We start from the raw sequence: 23,427 nt of genomic DNA, 5'->3' as shown, positions 1-23,427 counted from the left end.
CTCCTTCCAGCTGATCCTCAGCATCCCTCCATTGTTTCTCTGTTGTTCTTCTGCAGTTCACTAAACTTGCTGCTGTTTCGTCTCATATTTTGTTCTCTATTTATTATCTGGGACCTAAAACCAAGTTCTGAATCACCTCCTGGCTAAATGTGGGTGAACTGCTGCTGTTTTCAGACCTGGAGGTTTTCTATTTTCACCCTCTAAAAACCAGAGAAGACATTTTCATGGTTCAATATTTAGAAACAAAACTCCAACAGACACAACGGTTTCCAGCAGATTATAATGATTAAACATTTTTAATTATGAAAATGAATGTCTGTCTGTCAGCAACATTCCTCTAAACCAGACCAACGGATTTGAATAAAATTGCCAGAGAAGGTCAGAAATGACACAAGGAACAAGTGATTAGATTCTGGCAGTGATGCAGCTTATAGTCTGGATCCACGGATTTGTTAAAGATTTCTGTATCATTGCCAGGTAGCGGCACAGCATCACTGTAACCATGACAACAAGTGAACACTACATCAGCTGATTGTGATCCTACTACAAATCCACCACTGCAGACTTATCAGGACTTATCCATCAGAAATGATCCAAGGAACAACTGATTAAATTGTGGGGGTGTTTCTGAGTCCCATCAATTCCCGCCGCCCGTTACATATTTAGGTCACGCAATCCGGTATCTGTACATAACGTACACATGCAGAACACACACCTGAGCTCAGGGCAAGGTTTTGTTTGTGGGTACATCTATATTAAATGCTCACATTCTATGGTGATTTCTGATACAAATATTTTCAAGATTTAATCTGTTTGAAATGATACGACTCTGCAGCCTTGGAGGAGGACTGAGCTCTCTCAGTGCTTTTCTTGTTTGCTATTTTGACCAGAAAATTGTCCTAAATGATTAAAAATGCTCTTAATTTAGTTCAAATTTGCCCAAAATGACTTTAAATTCATTCAGAATGAGTAAAAAATGTCCTAATAAAATGCAGCCTTTAGTTTGACCAACAGGACTCTGGTTTTTCATCAACTCGTCTTTAACACAAAAATCAGTGCAGATGTCCAGTTTTAATTGACAGAAAGTTGTATTTTGGTGGACTAAACCGTCAGTTGTGATCTATTTGATGCTGTTGACTCAAATGAAGACCCAGTGGAGTTGAAACGTTGGTCTGAGAATGAAACGTCATGTTTCAGGTGTTTTTAGGACTAATCTGGAATAGAGGTCATCAGCTCCTTCTATCTGTTCCTGTCATGATCCACTCAAACACTGTTCATCATGCAGTTTGTCGTCACAGAGCTTCAGAAAACCTGTTTTTATCATTAATATGCAGATTTATGCAGGAAGGAACAGCAGAATGTAATCAGATCATCTCCTCCACATGGAGGCTTCGCTCTGCTGCTGTTTCAGATGTTAGGATCTGATCTCTCTTGGTTCTAAAACCTAAACCAGAAAGAAATACCACATTTTACCCTGTTGAAGAGAACATTCCTGTTGGGATTTAGCTGCGTTGTTATTATTTATTACAGCAGATGTAAAGAAAACTTACCAGACTGTGAGATAAAATGTTTTCCTTTGGATTGAATCACTTAATTAGACTTTCACCATCAACATATTTGCAGCTGTATCCCACCACTGTAAAAAAAAACATTCTGTTCAACTTCAATGAAAAAATATCAGCAGGACTTCCAGATAATGTGTTAAAGAGTGAGACAGACTCAGAACTGATGAAAAAGTCGATTAAAAAGTAATAAATCTGGACCCTCCTGTCTGTGTTTTCTCTTGGTTTTAACTGAAACGACCTTAAATGATTTAAAGTCATAAATCCTGTTGACTGACGTTTGTTTTTGCGTTGCCGCTTCGTGTTTTTCAGTTGCCATCTGGATGTGTGGCGTCGTCGCCAACAGGTTTTAGTTCTGTTCAGAATCACAACCTGTGATGTTTTCCTCCTTCTTTCCTCCTGTCTGCTCTACAGCGTCCTGCAGCCGTGGATTTATGGAAGCTTTTACTGTTTTATGGCTCAAAGATGCATCTGGTTCAGCGTCAGCTAAAGGTTCATCCTCACATCTGCAGGGTTTAGACCAGGAAAAGCTTCAGAGTTTAATGTGATTCTTCATAGATGCAGATCAGCGATTTAGTGAAAAAAATTCAGGGATTTTTCAGGTGAACTGCAGGCAGTGTTTTAACCCTCCTGTTGTCTTCATTTAGAGACACCAATAAATATTGTTTCCTTGTCTAAAAAAAAATCCAAAAATTCAGCAAAAAAAATCCCCAAATTTCTGAAAATTTGAAAACCTTTCAGGAAGAAAATTCCAATAATTCCTTAAAAGTTTCCCTTAAAAGTTTTATTTTTAAAAAATCCCCCAAATTTGGCAAGAAAATTCTTGTAAATATTTTTTTTTTTAAAAATGAGTAAAAATCTTCCAAAAAAATCCTAAAAATATCTAAAGTGATTCCATCTATATCAGTAAAACGTCTAATATTTTCTTTAAGAAATTCACATAAAAATCAACCAAAATCCAGCGAAATTCACTCGATTTTGGTTGATTTTTATGTGAATGTTCTTAAGAAACATTTTTTTAGCATTTCTTTTTTCCACCGAAAAATGTTCAAAGATTTCCCAAAAATGTTGAAAATGTGGACATCAGAAGCTTCACTGTGAAAATACATTTTTTTCCACATGTTCAAACTTTAAAACGGGTCAATTTGGACCCACAGAACAACACGAGGGTTAAACTGATGAAATGAAACCTCTAGATGTTTTCTGTCCCTCGTCATTGTTTCTTTCTGTCTTCATTTAGTCCTTCACATTGTTTAGAAGTCTTTATTTTGGCCTTTTTAGAACCTTCTCTGTTTGTGTGTCCCTTCAGGTTATTTGAAACCCTCCAGTCTCTGTTCTGGTCCATATTCGGGCTCCTCAATCTGTACGTGACCAACGTTAAAGCTCGACACGAGTTCACGGAGTTCGTTGGGGCGACGATGTTCGGGACGTACAACGTGATCTCTCTGGTGGTGCTGCTCAACATGCTGATTGCCATGATGAACAACTCCTACCAGCTCATCGCCGTGAGTCACAGCAGCATTCAAACTCAAGCTCGTCCTGCTTTTTACATTCATTATAGTTAAATTTGTAGATTAGAGGAGCAGCTGATCCATGAGTCCCAGCAGCACACACTACCGTTCAGACAGTTTCATGTTTTCTCCTTGTTTCCAGCTAGAATAGTCATCAATAGTCAGTTATCTTCACTGGAAAAAACTTGATTTTCTTTCAGAAATAAGGACATTTCAAAGAGACCCCCAACTTTTGAACGGTAATGAAATAAAATACAGTAAAATACAGTAAAAATATAGTAAAAAATGTAGTAAAAATACATTAAAAATATAGAAAAAATACAGTAGAAATACAGTAAAATACAGTAAAAATATAATAAAAGTATCATAAAAAATATGGTAGGATTACAGTAAAAAGTAAAATATAGGAAAAATACACTAAAAAATATTAAACTATAAAAAAACAGTAAAAATACTGTAAAATACTGTAAAATACAGTAAAAATGTAGTAAAAATATAATAAAATACAGTAAAGATACATTAAAATACAGTAAAAATACAGGTAAAAATACACAAAAATATACAGTACCGTTCAAAGCTTATCCTCATTTTTTAAAAAAAAGAAAAAAAGAAGATTTTCTGTAAACAATAAGGACGTTTCTAAATGGCCCCCAACTTTTTGAACGGTAGTTTACAAACTAGTCCTGGTTTCAGCTTTGATGATTTTACATTCTTTTTAGTTAAATTTTATTAGAGGGGCAACTAATCCATGTGTCAGTGTAACATCAGAAAACCTAGAAATATTCTCATTATTTTTAGCTACAACCCAAAGTAGCATCATCAGATGACTTTATGTGTCAGATCATCGGTCCAGAACCCAAAGATTATAAAGATTGCGGTCAAATAGAACTAACAGGAGTTCCAGTCTTTACATTTAAAGAGCTGAACTGAGGAGTTCAGCACGTTTGATTAGAAACCAACTAAAAGGAGAAATCAATCATCAATACAGCTGCAGGAAAAAGAAACACAATACGACAAAAATGAGAAACAAAACGACAAAAACATGAGACAAAACACAAAAGTCAGACAAAAAAAGACAAAAAAACAACAAAAACAAAACAAGATATTACAAAAATGAGACACAAAATGACAAAGAATGAGACGACACAAAACAAAAAAAATAGGCAAAAACTTGACAAAGTTTGAGCAACCAAAAAATAGACAAATGACAAAAATTAGACAAATTACAAAAGCGAGAAACAAAATTACTAAAAAAATAGATAAACAACACAAGTGAGACACAAAATGGAAACACAAAGCAACAAAAACAAGATAAAAAATGACAAAAACAAGACAAAATATTACAGAAATGAGACACAAAATGACAAAAGGGAGAAACAAAACAGCAAAAAATGAGACAAACGAGACAAAACAAAATAGAGGCAAAAATTTGACAAAGCAACAAAAATGGACAAACAACAAAAACGAGACAAAAAAATTACAAAAGCAAGAAACAAAACAACCAAAAAATAGACTGACAACACAAGCGAGACACATAAAACACAAATCGACAAAACTGAGACACAAAACAACGAATTCAGCAAAACACAAAATGAAAAAAATAAGGTGCCCGTATAGCTCAACACGTTGAGCGGGTGACCCATGTACAGGGGCTGGTCCTCGATGCAGCTGGCCCGGGTTCGATTCCCGCTCGCGGCCCTTTGCTGCATGTCTTCCCCCGACTCTTCTCTCCTGTTTCCTGTCTCTCTCTCACTGTGCCTATCTAATAAAGCCGACAAAAAGGCCAAAAAAATAACTTTAAAAAAAAAAAAAAAAAAGACAAAAATGAGACACAAAATGACAAAAATGAGACACAAAATGACAAAAATGAGACACGAAATGATAATTAGACAAACAACACAAAATAAAACAAGAGACCAAATGACAAAAAACGACACAAAACAACAAATAAAGCAAAACATAAAATGATAAAAATATGACAAGAAACAAAAAAAAGCTAAAAATATGAATTAAATTTATTTATTAATAAAAGATAAAAAAGTTAGACAAAAAGGACACACAAAACGACAAAAACATGGGACAAACAACCCGAAACAAAACAAAAAAGACACAAAAAATTTAACATAAAAATTAGAAAGCAACAAAAAAAATGGACAAACAACAAAAAATAGACAAAAAATGGCAAAAGCGACAAACTAGAAAAACAACACAAATGACAAAAAAACACAAAAACAAAAATGAAGCAAAAAACAATGAATAAATAAAAACACAAAATGTCAAAAAGGAGAAACAAAACAACAAAAAGAAATGACAAAAGTCAGAAAAAACAACAAAAACAAAACAAAATATTACAAAAATGAGACACAAAATGACCCTCTGGTGGGCTGGTTTTGGCCTGCGGGCCACATGTTGGACACCCCTGTCCTAAAACGCTCCTCTAGAACAGATTTCAGTCAGCAGTAATCTGAGCTTCTGAAGGTCTCCTGCTGTTCCCGGTCTTCCTCCAGGACCACGCTGACATCGAGTGGAAGTTCGCTCGCACCAAGCTGTGGATGAGTTACTTCGACGAGGGCGGAACGCTGCCTCCTCCCTTCAACATCATCCCCAGCCCCAAGTCCATCTGGTACCTCCTCATGTGGCTCCACAACAAGCTGTGCAACCGAGGACAGCCGCCCGGAGACGACTCGCACAAATGTGAAAACCTGCGAGAATTCACGGTCAGTCCACATTAAGATGTTCTGGTTGAGTTTAATTCTGTTGGTTCTCTCATTTTAGCATCTTTCAAATAGTTCTAAAGAAATGGACGTCTGGTCTCTATGCAGCCTTCAGGTTGCTTCCAGCTCCTCTACATCAGGATATTCTACCTAAAGTCTGTCCTGTTTTTAATTCCGTTACTAAAGCTTCCAGCCTTTTCTGTATCAGGAGTTCCTGCCTGTTTGGTTGAACAGCAGCTTCACATTCAGGTTCTTGAACTGTGGAGGTTTTGCAGTGATTCATCGTTATGTCGTACATCAGACAGAAAAACTCATCTGGTTGGTTTGCAGTCACAACTGTTTTGAAAAGAATATTGACATGATCAATTGTCATGATTTAATTTCAAAGAAAGTCCATATATGTAATAACGAAATCATTTCTTTTTAACGTTCTCACGGGTGTCATATAGCTGTCATATAGAACATGTCAATCAGTTTACGTGTTCTACATTTCCTACATGTGGTATTTATTAATGGCTGTTATTATATGATCCAGGTAAGTTTCTAATCTTACTTCCTTCTTTGTGAAATCTTTGTAAACTCTTTTGAAGTCTTTGCAACAAATACTGAGGTTCAATTCAGGTCTGGAGAGACGCCACTCAAAACCTGATAAAAATGACACATCATCAACACATCATCACATGTCATCAACACGTCATCACACATCAACACGTCATCGACACATCACACATCATCAACACATCATCACACATCATCCACACATCATCAACACATCATCACACGTCATCCACATGTCATCACACGTCATCACACGTAATCAACACATCATCAGACATCAACACATCATCACACATCAACACATCATCACACGTCATCAACACGTCATCACACGGCATCAACACGTCATCACACATCATCAACACATCATCACACGTCATCCACACATCATCCACACATCATCACACATCAACACGTCATCAACACATCATCACACGTCATCAACACGTCATCACACGTCATCAACACGTCATCACACGTCATCGACACATCATCACACATCAACACATCACACGTCATCAACACGTCATCACACGTCATCAACACGTCATCACAAGTCATCAACACGTCATCGTCATCACACATCATCAACACGTCATCAGACGTCATCACACGTCATCCACACGTCATCACACGTCATCAACACGTCATCCACACGTTATCCACACGTCATCACACGTCATCAACACGTCATCAACACGTCATCACACGTCATCGACATGTCATCACACACGTCATCAACACACCATCAACACGTCACCAGCACGTCATCACAGGTCATCAACACGTCACCAACACGTCACCGACACGTCATCAACACGTCATCACAGGTCATCAACATGTCATCGACACGTCATCACAGGTCATCAACACGTCACCAACATGTCATTGACACGTCAACGTGTCATCACGCACGTCATCACACGTCATCGACACATCATCGACATGTCATCACAGGTCATCAACACGTCATCAACACATCACACACGTCATCGACACATGACACACGTCATCAACGCGTCATTGACACGTCAGAGGAAAACTGTAGTCGTAGTCGAAACATGTCAGCAGGTAAAAACACTCGACTAAACTGAAGCAAATTAACCACAAAGAGACCCAAAATAAGGATAACGAGACACAAAACATCCAGGAAGAGATGCACATGAACACAGACTGAAACTGATGAGGACACAGTGAGCTGCAGCTGCCGGCGTCTAAACTGTGAACGCTGCAGTTGTTCGACGCCCAGCGACTCTTCTGTCCTACTTCCAGCTACAAAACAGCAGCTGCAGACCAAAAACTCCAAGTTCAAGAACTCTAGAATAAGTAAAAGTGTGATTTATTGATGCGTGAACTGATCTGCCTTTGTGGCCGTTCGCCTGTCACCCAACAGTCACGCAAACTGAAAGGCCATATGCCCACGTTCATGTTCACAAGTCAGCAGAGGATTCTCAGGATTTACATGATAACTGCTTTCTGTGGACAGTTGAAGTCTGCAAGGTTAGAGCAGCAATTTATTTAAAGAAAAAGCTGCTTTTTTATCAGTCAAGACAATGTAAGAGACTAAAAACAAGCACAGTGAGACACAAAATTACCATGAAAATACGCAAATTACAAAAAACAGATGCAACGTAACCACAAAGAGACCCAAAATGACTGTAACAAGACACAAAACAGCCAAGAAGAGATGTAAAATGAACACAAAGATACACAAAACTACCACAAGACACAAAATGACTACAAACTAAAGCAAATTAACAACAAAGAGGTCCAAAATGACTGTAACGAGACACAAAACAGCCAGAAAATGCAAAATGAACACCAAGATGCACAAAATGGCCACAGAAACATGCAAAAAGACCACAAACTAACGCAAAATGACCGCAAACTGATGCAAAATAACCACAAAGATACCCAAAATGATTATAATGACACAGAAAACAGCCAGAAAGAGATCCAAAATGAACACAAAGATGCGCAAAACAACAAGACACCAAATGACCACAGAAATATGGAAAATTAATACAAACTGATGCAAAATAACCAGAAAGAGATGCAAAATAACCACAAGGAGACCCAAAATGATGATGACAAGACACAAAACAGCCAGGAAGAGATGCAAAATTAACACAAAGATGTACAAAACTATCACAAGACACAAAATGACGACAAAGAGATGCAAAACCTAAACAGCACTCTAAAACTGACAATTAGTTGATTAATCAGTTATTTGATTGACAGAAAATTCAATTACCAACACTGATAGCAGAATCGTTATATATATATATATATATATATATATATATATATATATATATATATATATATATATATATATATATATATATATATATTTACCAGTTTTCTCTAACAGTAAATTTCCTGTTTGTGTTTTCCAACACTGTTTTCTGACCAGTTAACTATTACAGCAAACAATAGTCAGATGTATTGGTAATGACAATAACTGATTGGTGTTCTGTTATGAATTTCTGCAGCCTTGGCCTGGCTTTAATGTTTGCTAATTACTGGACACACTTAACTGTAAGCATCAGAGAAGAGCTACAAAATGGAGGAGAGACATTTAAGCAGCTAATCTGGCATGAATCTGATGGAAACAGAAGCTCTGAATGCTCACAGCCAGCGTCACATTAGAAGAACCCGCCGTCATTTTAGAGAAACACAATCAGTAGCAGCATCACGTGGACGGACATCAGCTGTGTGTCTACAGAAGGAGAAACATGTCCCGATAAACACATTAACAGCCCAGTCATCTGGAGAGGGAGTGCAGCTGGCGTGTTCACCTCAGCGAGGAGTTATATAAGCAGACCAGCCCACATAGGTTCACCGAGCAGCAGCACTGCAGAGATCTGATCAGCCCAGCGTTTACCGCCGTGGTAGGGAGAACGGACACGCTGCCGAAACGAGGGAGAGGTGGATTTTATGGACGACGATGCACAGAGACCTGATGTAGAGATGCAAAATAAACACAGAGATACACAAAATGACCACAAGAACATGCAAAATGATCAAAGAAAGATGCAAAGTAAACATGGAGATACACAAAATGACCACAAAAACTTGTAAAATGACCAAAGAAATAAGCAAAATAAACACCAAGATACACAAAAAGACAACAAAACATGCGAAAAGGCCACAGAAAAATGCAAAATAAACACAAAGATACACAAAAAAACAGCAAAAATGCCACAAAAAGATGCTAATAAACACAAACTGACAGAAAATAATCACAAAGAGATGCATATATCAAGGGGTAAATGAAGTGTATTTTGAAGATTTATAGAGGCCCTGTGCTGCCAGAATCTAAATCTGAAGGGTCAGAAATGTATGGAACAATGTTAATACCATAAAAAATTATAGTTATTTTTTCTTAAAAATACGATAGGATGATGCTTATGTCTGGCATCTTGAAAAATCACCACTATTCAACATTTTTACAATTCTAATGTATTTTTCTCTAAACAAGCGACATATAAAGTAACACTCATGCCAAGTTTGATGCTTGTTTGACACTTTAAACTATTTTTTGTTAGATATCACACTATTTGGAATTAAGTCATGAAGAGTAAATACAGTCTGAAACTGTAGAATGACAAAGGTCCAATTAGAAATTCACACTCCTCTCAATTAATTACCATAGAAATACAGCAAAGAGAAAATAAATTAAGATAAGATCTACTTTATTCATCCTGGAGGAAATTATTTAGCCAGAGTACAACAAACAATAAACAGAGGTTAGTGGAATAAACGCAATTACACAGACGTTAGTAGTAAAAAAAAAAAAAATTTTTTTTATATATATATATATATATATATATATATATATATATATATATATATATATATATATATATATATATATATATATATATATATATATACATATACATATATATATATCTTGGTAAAGTAGACATGTATGTGTGTTAGTATTTTGACAGCAGGAAGACAAATTAGAAGCAGGATGATTGAAACAGGATGAAGGTGAAGCAGACAGACAGCTCTGGATATCGAAGTGAGATGGAAATAGAATGAGAACGTGGAGCGGTGATATGAAATATGAGCAGAAGAAGATTAGTGATGATGGATGTGTTTCTGACAGATCAGGAAATTAGGAGAACACAGTCAGAAAGTGAAACTCATTCAACAAACTCCACAACAGTCTTCAGTCCTCTTGACACAAATGAGTCTCTCAGCTGTCGGATATTTTTATGGCTGAGATGTATTTTCATATAATTCCTATAAAGCTGCTTTTATCTCGTTCTCACTCTAATTGTGTAACCTCTTTCATCCAAAAAGTGTTGCATCTTGTTGCAGGAACTCACTAAACATAAATTACAGTAAACAAAATCCTCTTGTGACAAGATGTGTGAGAAAAGTAGCTAATGCACCTTTATGTAAGTGAAAAGTAACGGAAAACAAGAAAAATGGTGATATTTATAGAATCACAGGTTTTTTATTTAATGTTTAATTAAAAGTTGATTATTTAATATTATTAGTTTGTGTCAAAACACACAACACATTTTTTCAGAACCGAACATAATGAGCCCTGTTTCTGTTTGTTCAAGTTGCAAACCTTCTCACAACCAATTTGCTTTTGTAAGATATTAATTTTATTTTTAAACTAGTCAGATAATTTGTTGGAGTGTGGAATATTATAGGTTGTTAACCATAATGTTAAAGTTATAAAGTTTTTTTGTATTAATGTGGATTGTTGTTCAGGTAAATTTCTGTTCTGTTGTTGATGGGTCTTATTCTTAATATTTACATTTCACAAGCAAATTTATATAATAAATGTTATTGCAGGAAACCAACTTTAATATTTGAAATCTGTACTTAGTATGTACTGTGGGTGTAATACATAGTCTGCAGACTAGCCACAAAGATACACAAAACTACCACAATGAGACACACAAATACTATAAAAACATGCAAAACAACCACAAACTAACGCAAAATAACCACAAAGAGACCTTAAAATGACTGTAACAAAACACAAAACAGCCAGGAAGAGATGCAAAATGAACACAAAGATCCACAAATCCACACAACAAGACACAACATGGAAACAGAAAGATGCAAAATGACCACAAACTGATGCAAAATCACCACAAAGAGACCATAAACTGTAATTTACTCAGGTAACTTTGTATTATATATATGCCGTTCTAGGGTTTGAAGCTTAATATTTTGATTACCTGCCAGCATATAATTACCTGTTTGGGAAACTGAAGCCATCTTTGTGTTTTTGTGTGTTTTTGGGACTCACATATGATTTAAAATGCATTTGTTGTCTTGTACGTTAATCCTATTGCCAGTTTCTCTTTTATTTTGTCATTATTATCGTCACTTTTGAAGCATTTTACTTCCAGAACGCCACATGAATCCTGTTTATTTGCCCTCTCTGAGTCTCAGTCTGCAGCATCAGTTCCAGAGTTAAACACTGCAGATTATATAATTCATAGTTTGTTGCTGAAGCTCTAAAAATAACCCGAATGCTCTCAGTACGCTTGCTTCAGTTGGATCCATCGTTTGATGAGGTGAGAGTTGTTCACATCCTGGCTGATGGTGGTTCTGGATGATGGAAATGAGGGAATAACTGAGCTCTCCACGACGTTAGATTCCTTCTGAGTGGAGAAAAATGATTAACTCCAGTTCATCGCCCAGCTCCTCTCCAGTACGGAGGCTGTAAACATAATGTGAATGTAATCCGGTTTGTTTTGTTGTAGTTTGGTGCCATAAGAGAAGTCAGTAGAGTGAAATATCAGTAAAAATCAACCAGTTTTCCCCCAGAACTTCTCAGAATCATCTTTATCTGCAGTAACTTTAGTTAATGAGGCAGTTTTACCTTCATACTATGAATGTTTTCAGAGTTGCAGACCCTTGAAGTACGTAGCGGTGCGTCCAGATTTCAGACTTTGTTATTTTTCAGAGAGCATTGTGGGAGTTTAGCGATCAACGGGGCACCATGACAAAGACTTCTGTGGCAGTTAATGGACTTTTTCCATCATTTCTGATCCTCAGAACTTCATCAGTCCAGCAGATAGAACCATGACATTTAGGAGGAGAAACATCTGAGTTCTGGTAAAAACTGACACCAGATCAGTTTAAATCCATCCAAGAGTCTTAGTCTAAACACTAATATTGTAAATCTTAAAATCAGGTTTTTGTTCAGCGTTTTTTTTTTTTTTTTTGCTAAATATGCTACATGGGTATTTTTCTACTTATGTGAAATGTGTGCTATATTACTACTTCTGTCAGTATTTCTATTCATAAACGAATCTGTGCAACACCACTGACATGCAGTATTATTATTTCTATAACTAGTGCTAATGTATGTTTTGTTTTTTGTACTTCATTTCCTTACTATCTTATTATCTTAACCTTCCATAACGCTGCAAATGTCCCCCCTGTGGGATTAATAAAGGCTAATCTTATCTCATCTTCTACATTTTCTCATCATTTTCAGGGTCAGGGAGAAACAGAGGTTTGACAGGATGGGGAGGAATAAGAAAAAGAAGCAGAAATACGAAGTGACATGGTGTTAAAAGCAGAAACTTCATGTTTTTAACATGGTCTCTTCTTCTTGTCTTTGCAGGAGCGTCATGCCGACAGCCTGATCCAGAATCAGCACTACCAGGTGTGTACCTGCTTATTAACTCTGTGTTTCTACAAGTGTGTTTGTGTCTTTACCCGACAGCTTCCACTTTAAGACAAGTCCACTGTTAAAGACACTAAAGCCATTTATTTCAGGCTATATTTGGCCTCAACAACAGCTAAAGAAACACACTACTTTTGATTTGCTATGTTGACAGAATGGTAAATTCACCAATCTTATCCCAATCAATGGCATTAAATTTGTACAATATGAATTCAGTTTTCCATCAATTATCTTAAACTTTTAGTGTATATTACACATGATATTAAAGTGATGCAATTACTAACAATAGTAGTGTAGCAGAGTGTGTGTGTGTGTGTGTGTGTGTGTGTTATGTAGCAGTGTGTGTGTGTTATGTATCAGTGTGTGTGTGTGTTGTGTAGCAGAGTGTGTGTGGTGTGTATCAGTGTGTGTATGTGGTGTGTATCGGTGTGTGTGTGTGTGTTGTGTAGCAGAGTGTGTGTGTGGTGTGTAGCAGTGTGTGTGTGGTGTGTATCAGTGTGTGTGGTGTGTATCAGTGTGTGTTGTGTAGCAGAGTGTGTGTGTATGTGTGTGTGTGTTGTGTAGCAGTGTGTGTGTGTGTGTTGTGTAGCAGAGTGTGTGTGTGTGTTGTGTAGCAGTGTGTGTGTGTGTGTGTGTGTGTGTGTGTGTTGTGTAGCAGTGTGTGTGTGTGTGTGTGTGTTGTGTAGCAGAGTGTGTGTGTGTGTGTTGTATAGCAGTGTGTGTGTGTGTGTGTGTGTGTGTGTGTGTGTGTGTGTGTGTGTGTGTGTGTGTGTAGTGTAGCAGATTGTCAGGGTTTCAGTCGTCTCCCACTGAGCACCAAATGCTGGATTAGTGTGTCTCTGGTGTGTAAATCAATGAGGACAAGCCACCTGATTGGCTGAGAACTTAATGAGGCAATAAAATTTAAAATCCTGCACAACAAACCGCTTCCTGCAGTGAGTTTTTGAATAGTCCAAGGTGAAAACGAGCTTAAGACGTGTATTTTCTAATCATTTCTGAATGAAGGAAGTTAGCTGGACCTGCCTGGACTTAGAAAAACAAAATCTGAAGTAACAATACAATAAAAAACATCCCAGAAAACTCATTTAATCATCTAACAAAACCCAACTATTGATCATGCCTTAACTAAATAATTCGTCAGAGTTTTCCAGGAGTTAACCAACTTTGATGCATCAAAATGAAACAACTTTTGACTCGTCTGCACACTCCGATATTTCAGTTTCATGCTAAACTTATTTTGTAACCTCATTAGCCAGAAGAAGAATTTGATTTCTCAAATTTACATTTAAATGTCGTATGAGAGCATCAAATACTGAACATTCTTGCTTTCTGGTGATTTTTTTATGCAGCATTTTGTGCTTTTTCTGCTTCTGTTTATAGTGAACAAGTATTTATTTATTGAAAGGAAAAGAGTCATTTTACCCAAAGTTAAGAAAAGACTAAATTAAACAACTGTTTGACTTGATTTAGGTTTTTTCAGTTTCATGCAAAATTAACTTTTTGAACCTCATTGGCTAGAGGAAGAAGATCATTTCTCAAATTTGCATCTCAAGATCTTAAGGCAGCATCAAATACAGAACGTTCCTTGTTTCTGGTGAAATTTTTTTTTCTGCTTCAGTTTACAGTGAAAATATCTTTGTTCATGTCATGGAAAAGAGTCATTCCACATAGAATTGGTCAAATCTGAACAAAATTACCCAAGATTAAGAAAACTGAAGCTTAACAATAGGAGTCAGTTTGAAGCCAATAGTTTAAGTTTTCCAGGATTCTGAGATAAAGTTACAACTGTTCTACTTGTGTTTGAGTTTTTCACTTTCAAGCTAAATTAACTTTTTGATTCTCAGTGTCCAGAAAAAACGTGCATTCAAAGATCTAATGAGAGTGTTAAATTCCTGCTTTGTTGTTGATTTTTATGTTCACTCCTGTGATTTTTCTGCTTTAATTTATAGTGAAAATGTCTTTGGATTGAAATGTATTTGGAATGAAGCACGTATTTCTCTTTTCACACACAGGATTTCTGTTAGAATCAACAGGTTTTAAGTTTTCTTCAGGTACCTCAGAGGTTTGTCTGTGTATTCAGACAGAAGGGACTGACTAGTAGGAATAAATTTATTCTGAACCACATTCAGCTCCAAACTCCAACCAGATCTGCAGTTTAATGGAAACATGCAGGACAAAAATTGTCCCTCCCTCTTTAAAGTGACTGACGGCGACACAAAGAACAACCCAAATAAAAAATGACGTGAAATAAAAAAAAGTATCGAGAACAGAAAACAGAAGCAGTAACCATGGCAACTGTCTCCAACAGGAGGTGATCCGGAACCTGGTGAAGAGATACGTGGCGGCCATGATCCGCAGCGCCAAGACGGACGAGGGGCTGACGGAGGAGAACTTTAAGGTGGGTGGCCGGGGATGGGATGCTGTTGTCATGGCAACGTGGAGCCCAAAGACAAGAAGCGACGCTCCTCAAACGACGACAGAAACCGTCTTCCTGATGTTTGTATGTGTATCTGGGTCAATCTATACCCAATTCCATGGGATATATCTGCATACATTCTTATTAAAAGTAAAAAAAACTAATGTTTTTATGTTCATTATGATCATGTCTTTACAAATTCCATCATTATTTTTCATGGAAACAATCATTTATTAATAATCACCCTAAATGACTCAAAAATTATCCCAAAGATACAAAAATGATCCAAAATGATGAGAAAAGATCCAAGGTAACAGAAAACTTGCTGAAACTGACAAGAAAATTGTCCAAAATGACTCAAAATTTGTCTAAAATGAGTTGAAAATTATCCATAATTATGGAAAATGAGTCCAGAATGACATGAAATCTGTCCTAAATGACTTGAAAATGATCCCAAAGACACAGAAATGATCCAAAATGACTCCAAAACAATCCCAGGTTCTAAACTGGCTGTCAGGATTAAACATGGTAAACTTTGGGGATCCTTCAGCCTGAACTAGTTTCTACCCGGGTCTACTTGGACCAGGGGTTAATCTGTCCTGTTCCACTGGTTCCATCAATTCCAAACACAAATATCAGTTTCTGGGTTTTTAATAACCACCACCTGCTGCTGTTCTTAAAATCTACCCCTCTGATCTATACCAGCAGTTCTCAGTGGAAGATCCTCCAGGAGTCTTTCTTCTGCTTTTCTAAAATCCCCTGAGCCGTGAATAATTCAGAACCTGTTCTACCTCCAGAGTGTTCTACCTCCAGAGTGTTCTACCTCCAGAGTATTTTACCTCCAGAGTGCTCTACCTCAGAGTGTTCTACCTCCAGAGTGTTCTACCTCCAGTGTTCTATCTCCAGAGTGTTCTACCTCCAGTGTTTTACCTCCAGAGTGCTCTATCTCCAGAGTGTTCTACCTCCAGAGTGCTCTACCTCAGTGTTCTACCTCCAGTGTTCTAGCTCCAGAGTGTTCTACCTCCAGAGTGCTCTACCTCAGAATGTTTTACCTCCAGTGTTCTACCTCCAGTGTTCTACCTCCAGAGTGTTCTACCTCCAGAGTGCTCTACCTCAGAGTGTTTTACCTCCAGAGTGCTCTACCTCAGTGTGTTCTATCTCCAGTTTTCTACCTCCAGAGTGCTCTACCTCAGAATGTTTTACCTCCAGTGTTCTACCTCCAGTGTTCTACCTCCAGAGTGCTCTACCTCTAGAGTGTTCTACCTCCAGAGTGTTCAACCTCCAGAGTGTTCTACCTCCAGAGTGTTCTACCTCTAGAGTGCTCTACCTCCAGAGTGTTCTACTTCCAGTGTGTTCTACCTCAGAGTGTTTTACCTCCAGAGTGCTCTACCTCAGAGTGTTCTACCTCCAGAGTGTTCTACCTCCAGTGTTCTATCTCCAGAGTGTTCTACCTCCAGTGTTCTAGCTCCAGAGTGTTCTACCTCCAGAGTGCTCTAGCTCCAGAGTGTTCTACCTCCAGAGTGTTCTACCTCCAGTGTTCTACCTCCAGAGTGTTCTACCTCCAGAGTGCTCTACCTCAGAGTGTTTTACCTCCAGAGTGCTCTACCTCAGAGTGTTCTACCTCCAGTGTTCTACCTCCAGAGTGTTCTACCTCCAGAGTGTTCAACCTCTAGAGTGTTCTAGCTCCAGAGTGTTCTACCTCCAGAGTGTTCTACCTCTAGAATGCTCTACCTCCAGAGTGTTCAACCTCTAGAGTGTTCTACCTCCAGAGTGTTCTACCTCTAGAATGCTCTACCTCCAGAGTGTTCAACCTCTAGAGTGTTCTACCTCCAGAGTGTTCTACCTCCAGAGTATTTTACCTCCAGAGTGCTCTACCTCAGAGTGTTCTACCTCCAGAGTGTTCTACCTCCAGTGTTCTATCTCCAGAGTGTTCTACCTCCAGTGTTTTACCTCCAGAGTGCTCTATCTCCAGAGTGTTCTACCTCCAGAGTGCTCTACCTCAGTGTTCTACCTCCAGTGTTCTAGCTCCAGAGTGTTCTACCTCCAGAGTGCTCTACCTCAGAGTGTTCTACCTCCAGTGTTCTAGCTCCAGAGTGTTCTACCTCCAGAGTGCTCTAGCTCCAGAGTGTTCTACCTCCAGTGTTCTACCTCCAGAGTGTTCTACCTCCAGAGTGCTCTACCTCAGAGTGTTTTACCTCCAGAGTGCTCTACCTCAGAATGTTTTACCTCCAGTGTTCTACCTCCAGTGTTCTACCTCCAGAGTGTTCTACCTCCAGAGTGTTCTACCTCCAGTGTTCTACCTCCAGAATGTTCTACCTCCAGAGTGCTCTACCTCAGAGTGTTTTACCTCCAGAGTGCTCTACCTCAGAATGTTTTACCTCCAGTGTTCTACCTCCAGTGTTCTACCTCCAGAGTGTTCTACCTCCAGAGTGCTCTACCTCAGAGTGTTTTACCTCCAGAGTGCTCTACCTCAGTGTGTTCTATCTCCAGTTTTCTACCTCCAGAGTGCTCTACCTCAGAATGTTTTACCTCCAGTGTTCTACCTCCAGTGTTCTACCTCCAGAGTGCTCTACCTCTAGAGTGTTCTACCTCCAGAGTGTTCAACCTCCAGAGTGTTCTACCTCCAGAGTGTTCTACCTCTAGAGTGCTCTACCTCCAGAGTGTTCTACTTCCAGTGTGTTCTACCTCAGAGTGTTTTACCTCCAGAGTGCTCTACCTCAGAGTGTTCTACCTCCAGAGTGTTCTACCTCCAGTGTTCTATCTCCAGAGTGTTCTACCTCCAGTGTTCTAGCTCCAGAGTGTTCTACCTCCAGAGTGCTCTAGCTCCAGAGTGTTCTACCTCCAGAGTGTTCTACCTCCAGTGTTCTACCTCCAGAGTGTTCTACCTCCAGAGTGCTCTACCTCAGAGTGTTTTACCTCCAGAGTGCTCTACCTCAGAGTGTTCTACCTCCAGTGTTCTACCTCCAGAGTGTTCTACCTCCAGAGTGTTCAACCTCTAGAGTGTTCTAGCTCCAGAGTGTTCTACCTCCAGAGTGTTCTACCTCTAGAATGCTCTACCTCCAGAGTGTTCAACCTCTAGAGTGTTCTACCTCCAGAGTGTTCTACCTCTAGAATGCTCTACCTCCAGAGTGTTCAACCTCTAGAGTGTTCTACCTCCAGAGTGTTCTACCTCTAGAATGCTCTACCTCCAGAGTGTTCAACCTCTAGAGTGTTCTACCTCCAGAGTGTTCTACCTCCAGTGTTCTACCTCCAGAGTGTTCTACCTCCAGAGTGTTCTACCTCTAGAATGCTCTACCTCCAGAGTGTTCTACCTCCAGTGTTCTACCTCCAGAGTGTTCAACCTCTAGAGTGTTCTAGCTCCAGAGTGCTCTATCTCCAGAGTGTTCTAGCTCCAGAGTGTTCTACCTCCAGTGCTCTACCTCCAGAGTGTTCTACCTCCAGTGCTCTACCTCCAGAGTGCTCTACCTCCAGAGTGTTCTACCTCCAGAGTGTTCTACCTCCAGACGGGGCTTTGCAGTGTAAACTTCCTCTGGGTTTTAATTCAGAGCAGCATCAGGTGCACCCCTCGCTGTGTGTTTAAAGTGTGGCACTAACGTGAGCTGAAGGAACCACCCAGCAGTGGAATCACGTGGACGACGTTCAGATCCGCATGGAGAACCAAACCTGCCCGGTTCTTGGTTTCTATCTGACAGCTGTGTGTGTTTCAGCAGCAGGGAGGGAAACAGTGGATTTCTGAGCAGATATTTATGCAAATGTCCTGTGAAAGCTGCCGGCTAAACTGAGCTGCATGTGATCAGAATGCAAATAAAAGAGCAGCGCTGATGTCCCCAGATGCTCCTAAAAACAAGCTGACGTACTGAAAGACTGGCTCAAGTTCATCCTGTCATTCCCACAAAACAATCACTCCTTCATCAATATCCTTTTTCTAAAGAGAAAATCCACAAATTTCCACATAAAAGAAAAAAAGCTCCTTAGTCATGTAGTAGAATGTCTCTGGGTGGTTTAAAGTCTGAGAAAACAGCCCTGATGTCAGGTGTACTCTAAAAACATTAGAGATTAAAACAAACCAGAAGAGTGTTTGGTTTTTAGAAATACCAGGTACAGGATCTGAGTCCATTTTAAGGATCCAACATCAGAATTTGTCTTGACACCATAGAAGCAGAGATATCGTCTGTTTTTATTCCTTTAATGCAACTCACTCACGCGTCGTAATAAATGTAGCCTCCAGGGTCAAACAGAGAGAGGGTGTAAAAGGGTGGAGTTTGTCTTTTTAGGACTTGTGATCCAGATTCACACCAACTGGGACGTTTGGGTCGTGCTATTGCGCCATCAGCTCAGATTTTACCCAGAGTTTATTTGGTATATGGGACCCAAAACTGAGTTCAGTCAAATATTTTGGCAGAATTTTCTTTGCTTTCCCCACTAAAAAGACCCAGAAACCATCGACATTATGTCAGATTGAACCAAATGTAGCTGGTGGATGTTCCTGCATCTCTGTGTGGGAAACAGAACAGTGATGGTTAATAAAGGAAAGTTTACCTTCAAACTATGAATATATTCAGACATACAGACCCTTCAAGTACATAAGTGGGTCCAAATTTCAGACTTTTTTTTATTGTCAGAGAGCAATGTGGGGGTTTATCTATCAATGGGGCACGATGACAAAGACTACTGTGGTAGTTAATGGACTTTTGGCTGGATTTTTCTATTTTCACCATTGAAAAAGCCCCAGAAAGCCATTTTTACCATTGACATTAAGTCAGATTGAACCAAATAGTAGTTGGTGGATGTTCCTGCAGCTCTGTGTAGGAAACAGAACAGTGATGGTTTATTATGTTAGGAAATATGGTGAATTTATGTCGATGAACATGGTCGGGGAAATAGAGAAAAAAAGAAATCCTTTTCCTTATATACATGTTTTTCATCAGTCACTTTAAAATAGATTATAAATTACCATAAATGTGTGCAAAAAAAAACATCCCAGAAATACTCTTCAGAATAGATTACATTCCAAATATTAATTCTTATTAAAAATGAAGAAGAATTGAACCAGTACTCCGACACCATCAGTGGGTAAAATGGTTGAATATGGGCTGTATTTTAAATTAAAGGAGTTTTGTTGCCACTAAATTGACTTAAATGAGTGAAATAATCCTGTTTTTCTCTCTTGTTGCTCCTGTATTACTCTCTCTCCACCATTCATGCTTTTCCTCTCGTTTATTTCGACCTCGACCACCTCCTCCTCACCTTCTGCCTCTACAAATGGATGCTTCTCCCACTTACCCTCCTCACCCTCTTCTTACCCTCCTCACCCTCTTCTGACCCTCCTCACCCTCTTCATACCCTCCTCACCCTCTTCTTGCCCTCCTCATCCTCCTCGCCCTCTTCTTGCCCTCCTCAACATCTTGCCCTCCTCAACATCTTACCCTCCTCACCCTCTTCTTGCCCTCCTCACCCTCTTCTTGCCCTCCTCACCCTTTTCTCCTCTCGCTCTGGTTCTTCCTCCACGTTTTTCCGTGAATATCACACACCTGCTCCAGGGTTTGTTTTAACTGAATAAAACCAGGTTATTCCATATAAAACCAACTGAACCTGTACAGGATTCCTGCTGCATCCAGATGTTTTTTGTTTTATCACTCGTAAAATCTAAAATTCAAGCTTCTACTTACTGAAGGAACCCAGATAATTCCTGCAGCGTAGTTTCTGCTCCATAGAAAAGATGAGTGTTGATACTGAGATTACACATCATCACTGTTGTTCACAGTCTGAGGATGGAAACCAGAACTGAACACCATCACAGGAGAATCTAAAGACTCTCAGACCAGCTCTGTTATCAAATAAATATATTACCACAGAGTGAATCATGTCTAGAAGACGATGCTGGATCAGATGAGGTTCATGGAATGACCCAGTTAGGATAAAGGGAACCCTTAATGCCCAGAACTTTGTGAGTCAGTTGTTAGTCAGAACCTCTGGATCAGTCCAACCCTTCAGTAGATGGTGGTTCTCTGGAGGAACTGAACTGGAAACAGCTGCTGCCACCGTTTGGGATGCAAATTTTAAACAATTCTCTTAATCAATGTTCTGCAGGATTATCAATCATCCATTGATTAATCGATAGCAGGAATTAAATACAGCTGACAATATTCCAAATGCTATTTTAAGCCATGGACATGTCATCGTCATGACCACAGCTAACTTGAATGCATCAATGCTGTCCTTGAGCTCTAGTCTGAAACCATTAACCACCACAGAAGTCTTTGTCATGGTGCCCCGTTGGTAGCTAAACCTGCACAATGCTCTCTCAGAAATAAAAAAGTGATAAATCTGGACCCACCTCTATGTCCTCTAAGGGTCTGTTGATCTGAAAATATTCACAGTTTTAAGGTAGAACTTTGCTTCATTAAATAAAATTTCTGTAGAAGAAGAATCATCTGGTTCTGAGGAGGTCAGAGAAGAATATCTGACTGATTTTTAATTCAATGACCCAACATTAATCTGACAGCGTTTCTCTGTTTTTCTCCAGGAGCTGAAGCAGGACATCTCCAGTTTCCGCTACGAGGTCCTGGATCTCCTTGGCAACCGGCGTCCTCCCCGACGACACTACTCCTCGTCCAGTGAGACGGCTAAAGACGACGGTGCCGCGGCCTCCGAGGACGACAGCGAATCGGGCGACGGCAGCGGAGGCGGAGTCGGCATCCCAAAATCAAAGAGCGTGACCTTCATGACCCCGACGGAGGACGACACGGGGCCGACGCCAACGCTGGGTGTGTCGGCGCTGGTGCGCTCCATCTCTGGGATGACCCGGTTAGAACGAGGGGGCGACGGCGAGGAGGGCGAGCTGGAGGAGGGCATCGGATGGGGGGAGGAGGAGGAGGACGAGGAGGGGAAACCAAAGAGCAATGGGCTGAAGACGACCGTCATCTCTCCATCCTCCACCGCCGTCCTCCCCTCACCATCCTCGTCCTTCTCCTCCTCGCTGTCCTCGTCACTGGCTCGCACCCGGAGCCGCCTGCAGCGCCTCTCGGCTCCGGGGGCCAAGACAGACTCCTTCAAACGCCTGTCCTACCTGTTCTCCCGCTCCAAACGCAAAGCCCCGCCCATGCCGCTGCAGTCCCCGCCCTCCTACACCATCTCCGATGGGTTGCTCCGCCCCCTGGGCAGCCACAGCCACTCCGACTTCGGACTCAGCGACGTGACCAGGAGCGAGACTCACCTCAACGAGGTGGGCCGCTCCGTCGACATCACCAACCCGTCGTTCTCGAGGACGAACGGGCGGGACTCGCTGCTGGCGCTGCCACCGCCGTGCCCCTGCCAATCCCTGCACTGTGCTTCCAACATGTCCGAGTCCAGCGCACGCCTCCTGGACTCCAGCGAGGACGTTTTCCAGGGCGGAGGCGTGGAAGGAGCAGACGAGGGCGGCGTGGACGGAGGAGGAAGCGGGGTGATGATGATGGGCGGGTGGGTGGGACCCTGTGATGATGTCATAGAGGACAGCTGTGAGGTCATAGAGGACTCTGTCACCACACAGCTATAGGAGACAGCTGGCAGACAAACTGCTTTTCTTTCTTTGTTTTCCAAATGGCTGAATTCACACAGAGATGGAGAGAGGCGGGGAGAGAGGGGCGGGACTCCAGCGGGATCCATTCTCGGGATCCTGGAATTCTAGTACGTAACATTTCCGAGAACGGAGCAGGTTCTGAGGATCGGTTTGTTGTGGACAGAAGGGATCCTGAAATGGCAGATGTTCATGGAGACAGTTTGGGAATTACAATCCATAGCCACCACTGTCCATTCCTGTCAGTTAAAAGCCAGCATTGGGTACAAGTTAGCAACCAAGCTAACATGCTACATCTTACCACTGCATCACTTATTTTGGGCTAACAAAACAATTTCCTATCTAAATAAACGGGGAGAGAACCATAACCACAATGGGATATCAAATCGGCACTTACCCTAGCTAACCTGCTCCTTATCGGCAAGTCTT

General features: G+C 40.1%; 1 protein-coding gene across 1 annotated transcript in view; it reads left to right on the top strand.

Moving 5' to 3' along the window:
• The window catches only part of trpc5a (transient receptor potential cation channel, subfamily C, member 5a), a 159,919-nt gene extending 136,942 nt beyond the window's left edge, over nt 1-22,977 (top strand). The window contains exons 15-19 of the mRNA XM_055007928.1: nt 2,872-3,067; nt 5,581-5,790; nt 12,962-13,003; nt 15,333-15,422; nt 21,967-22,977. Of these exons, the coding sequence (XP_054863903.1) occupies nt 2,872-3,067; nt 5,581-5,790; nt 12,962-13,003; nt 15,333-15,422; nt 21,967-22,977 (1,549 nt within the window). The remainder of the gene's footprint in view (nt 1-2,871; nt 3,068-5,580; nt 5,791-12,961; nt 13,004-15,332; nt 15,423-21,966) is intronic.
• The last annotated feature ends 450 nt before the right edge of the window (nt 22,978-23,427 follow it).

Source organism: Amphiprion ocellaris, chromosome 23, assembly GCF_022539595.1.
Source record: "Amphiprion ocellaris isolate individual 3 ecotype Okinawa chromosome 23, ASM2253959v1, whole genome shotgun sequence".
Lineage (NCBI taxonomy): Eukaryota > Metazoa > Chordata > Actinopteri > Pomacentridae > Amphiprion > Amphiprion ocellaris.
The sequence above is the reverse complement of the archived record's forward strand: the minus strand, read 5'-3'. Positions and strand labels throughout refer to the sequence as shown.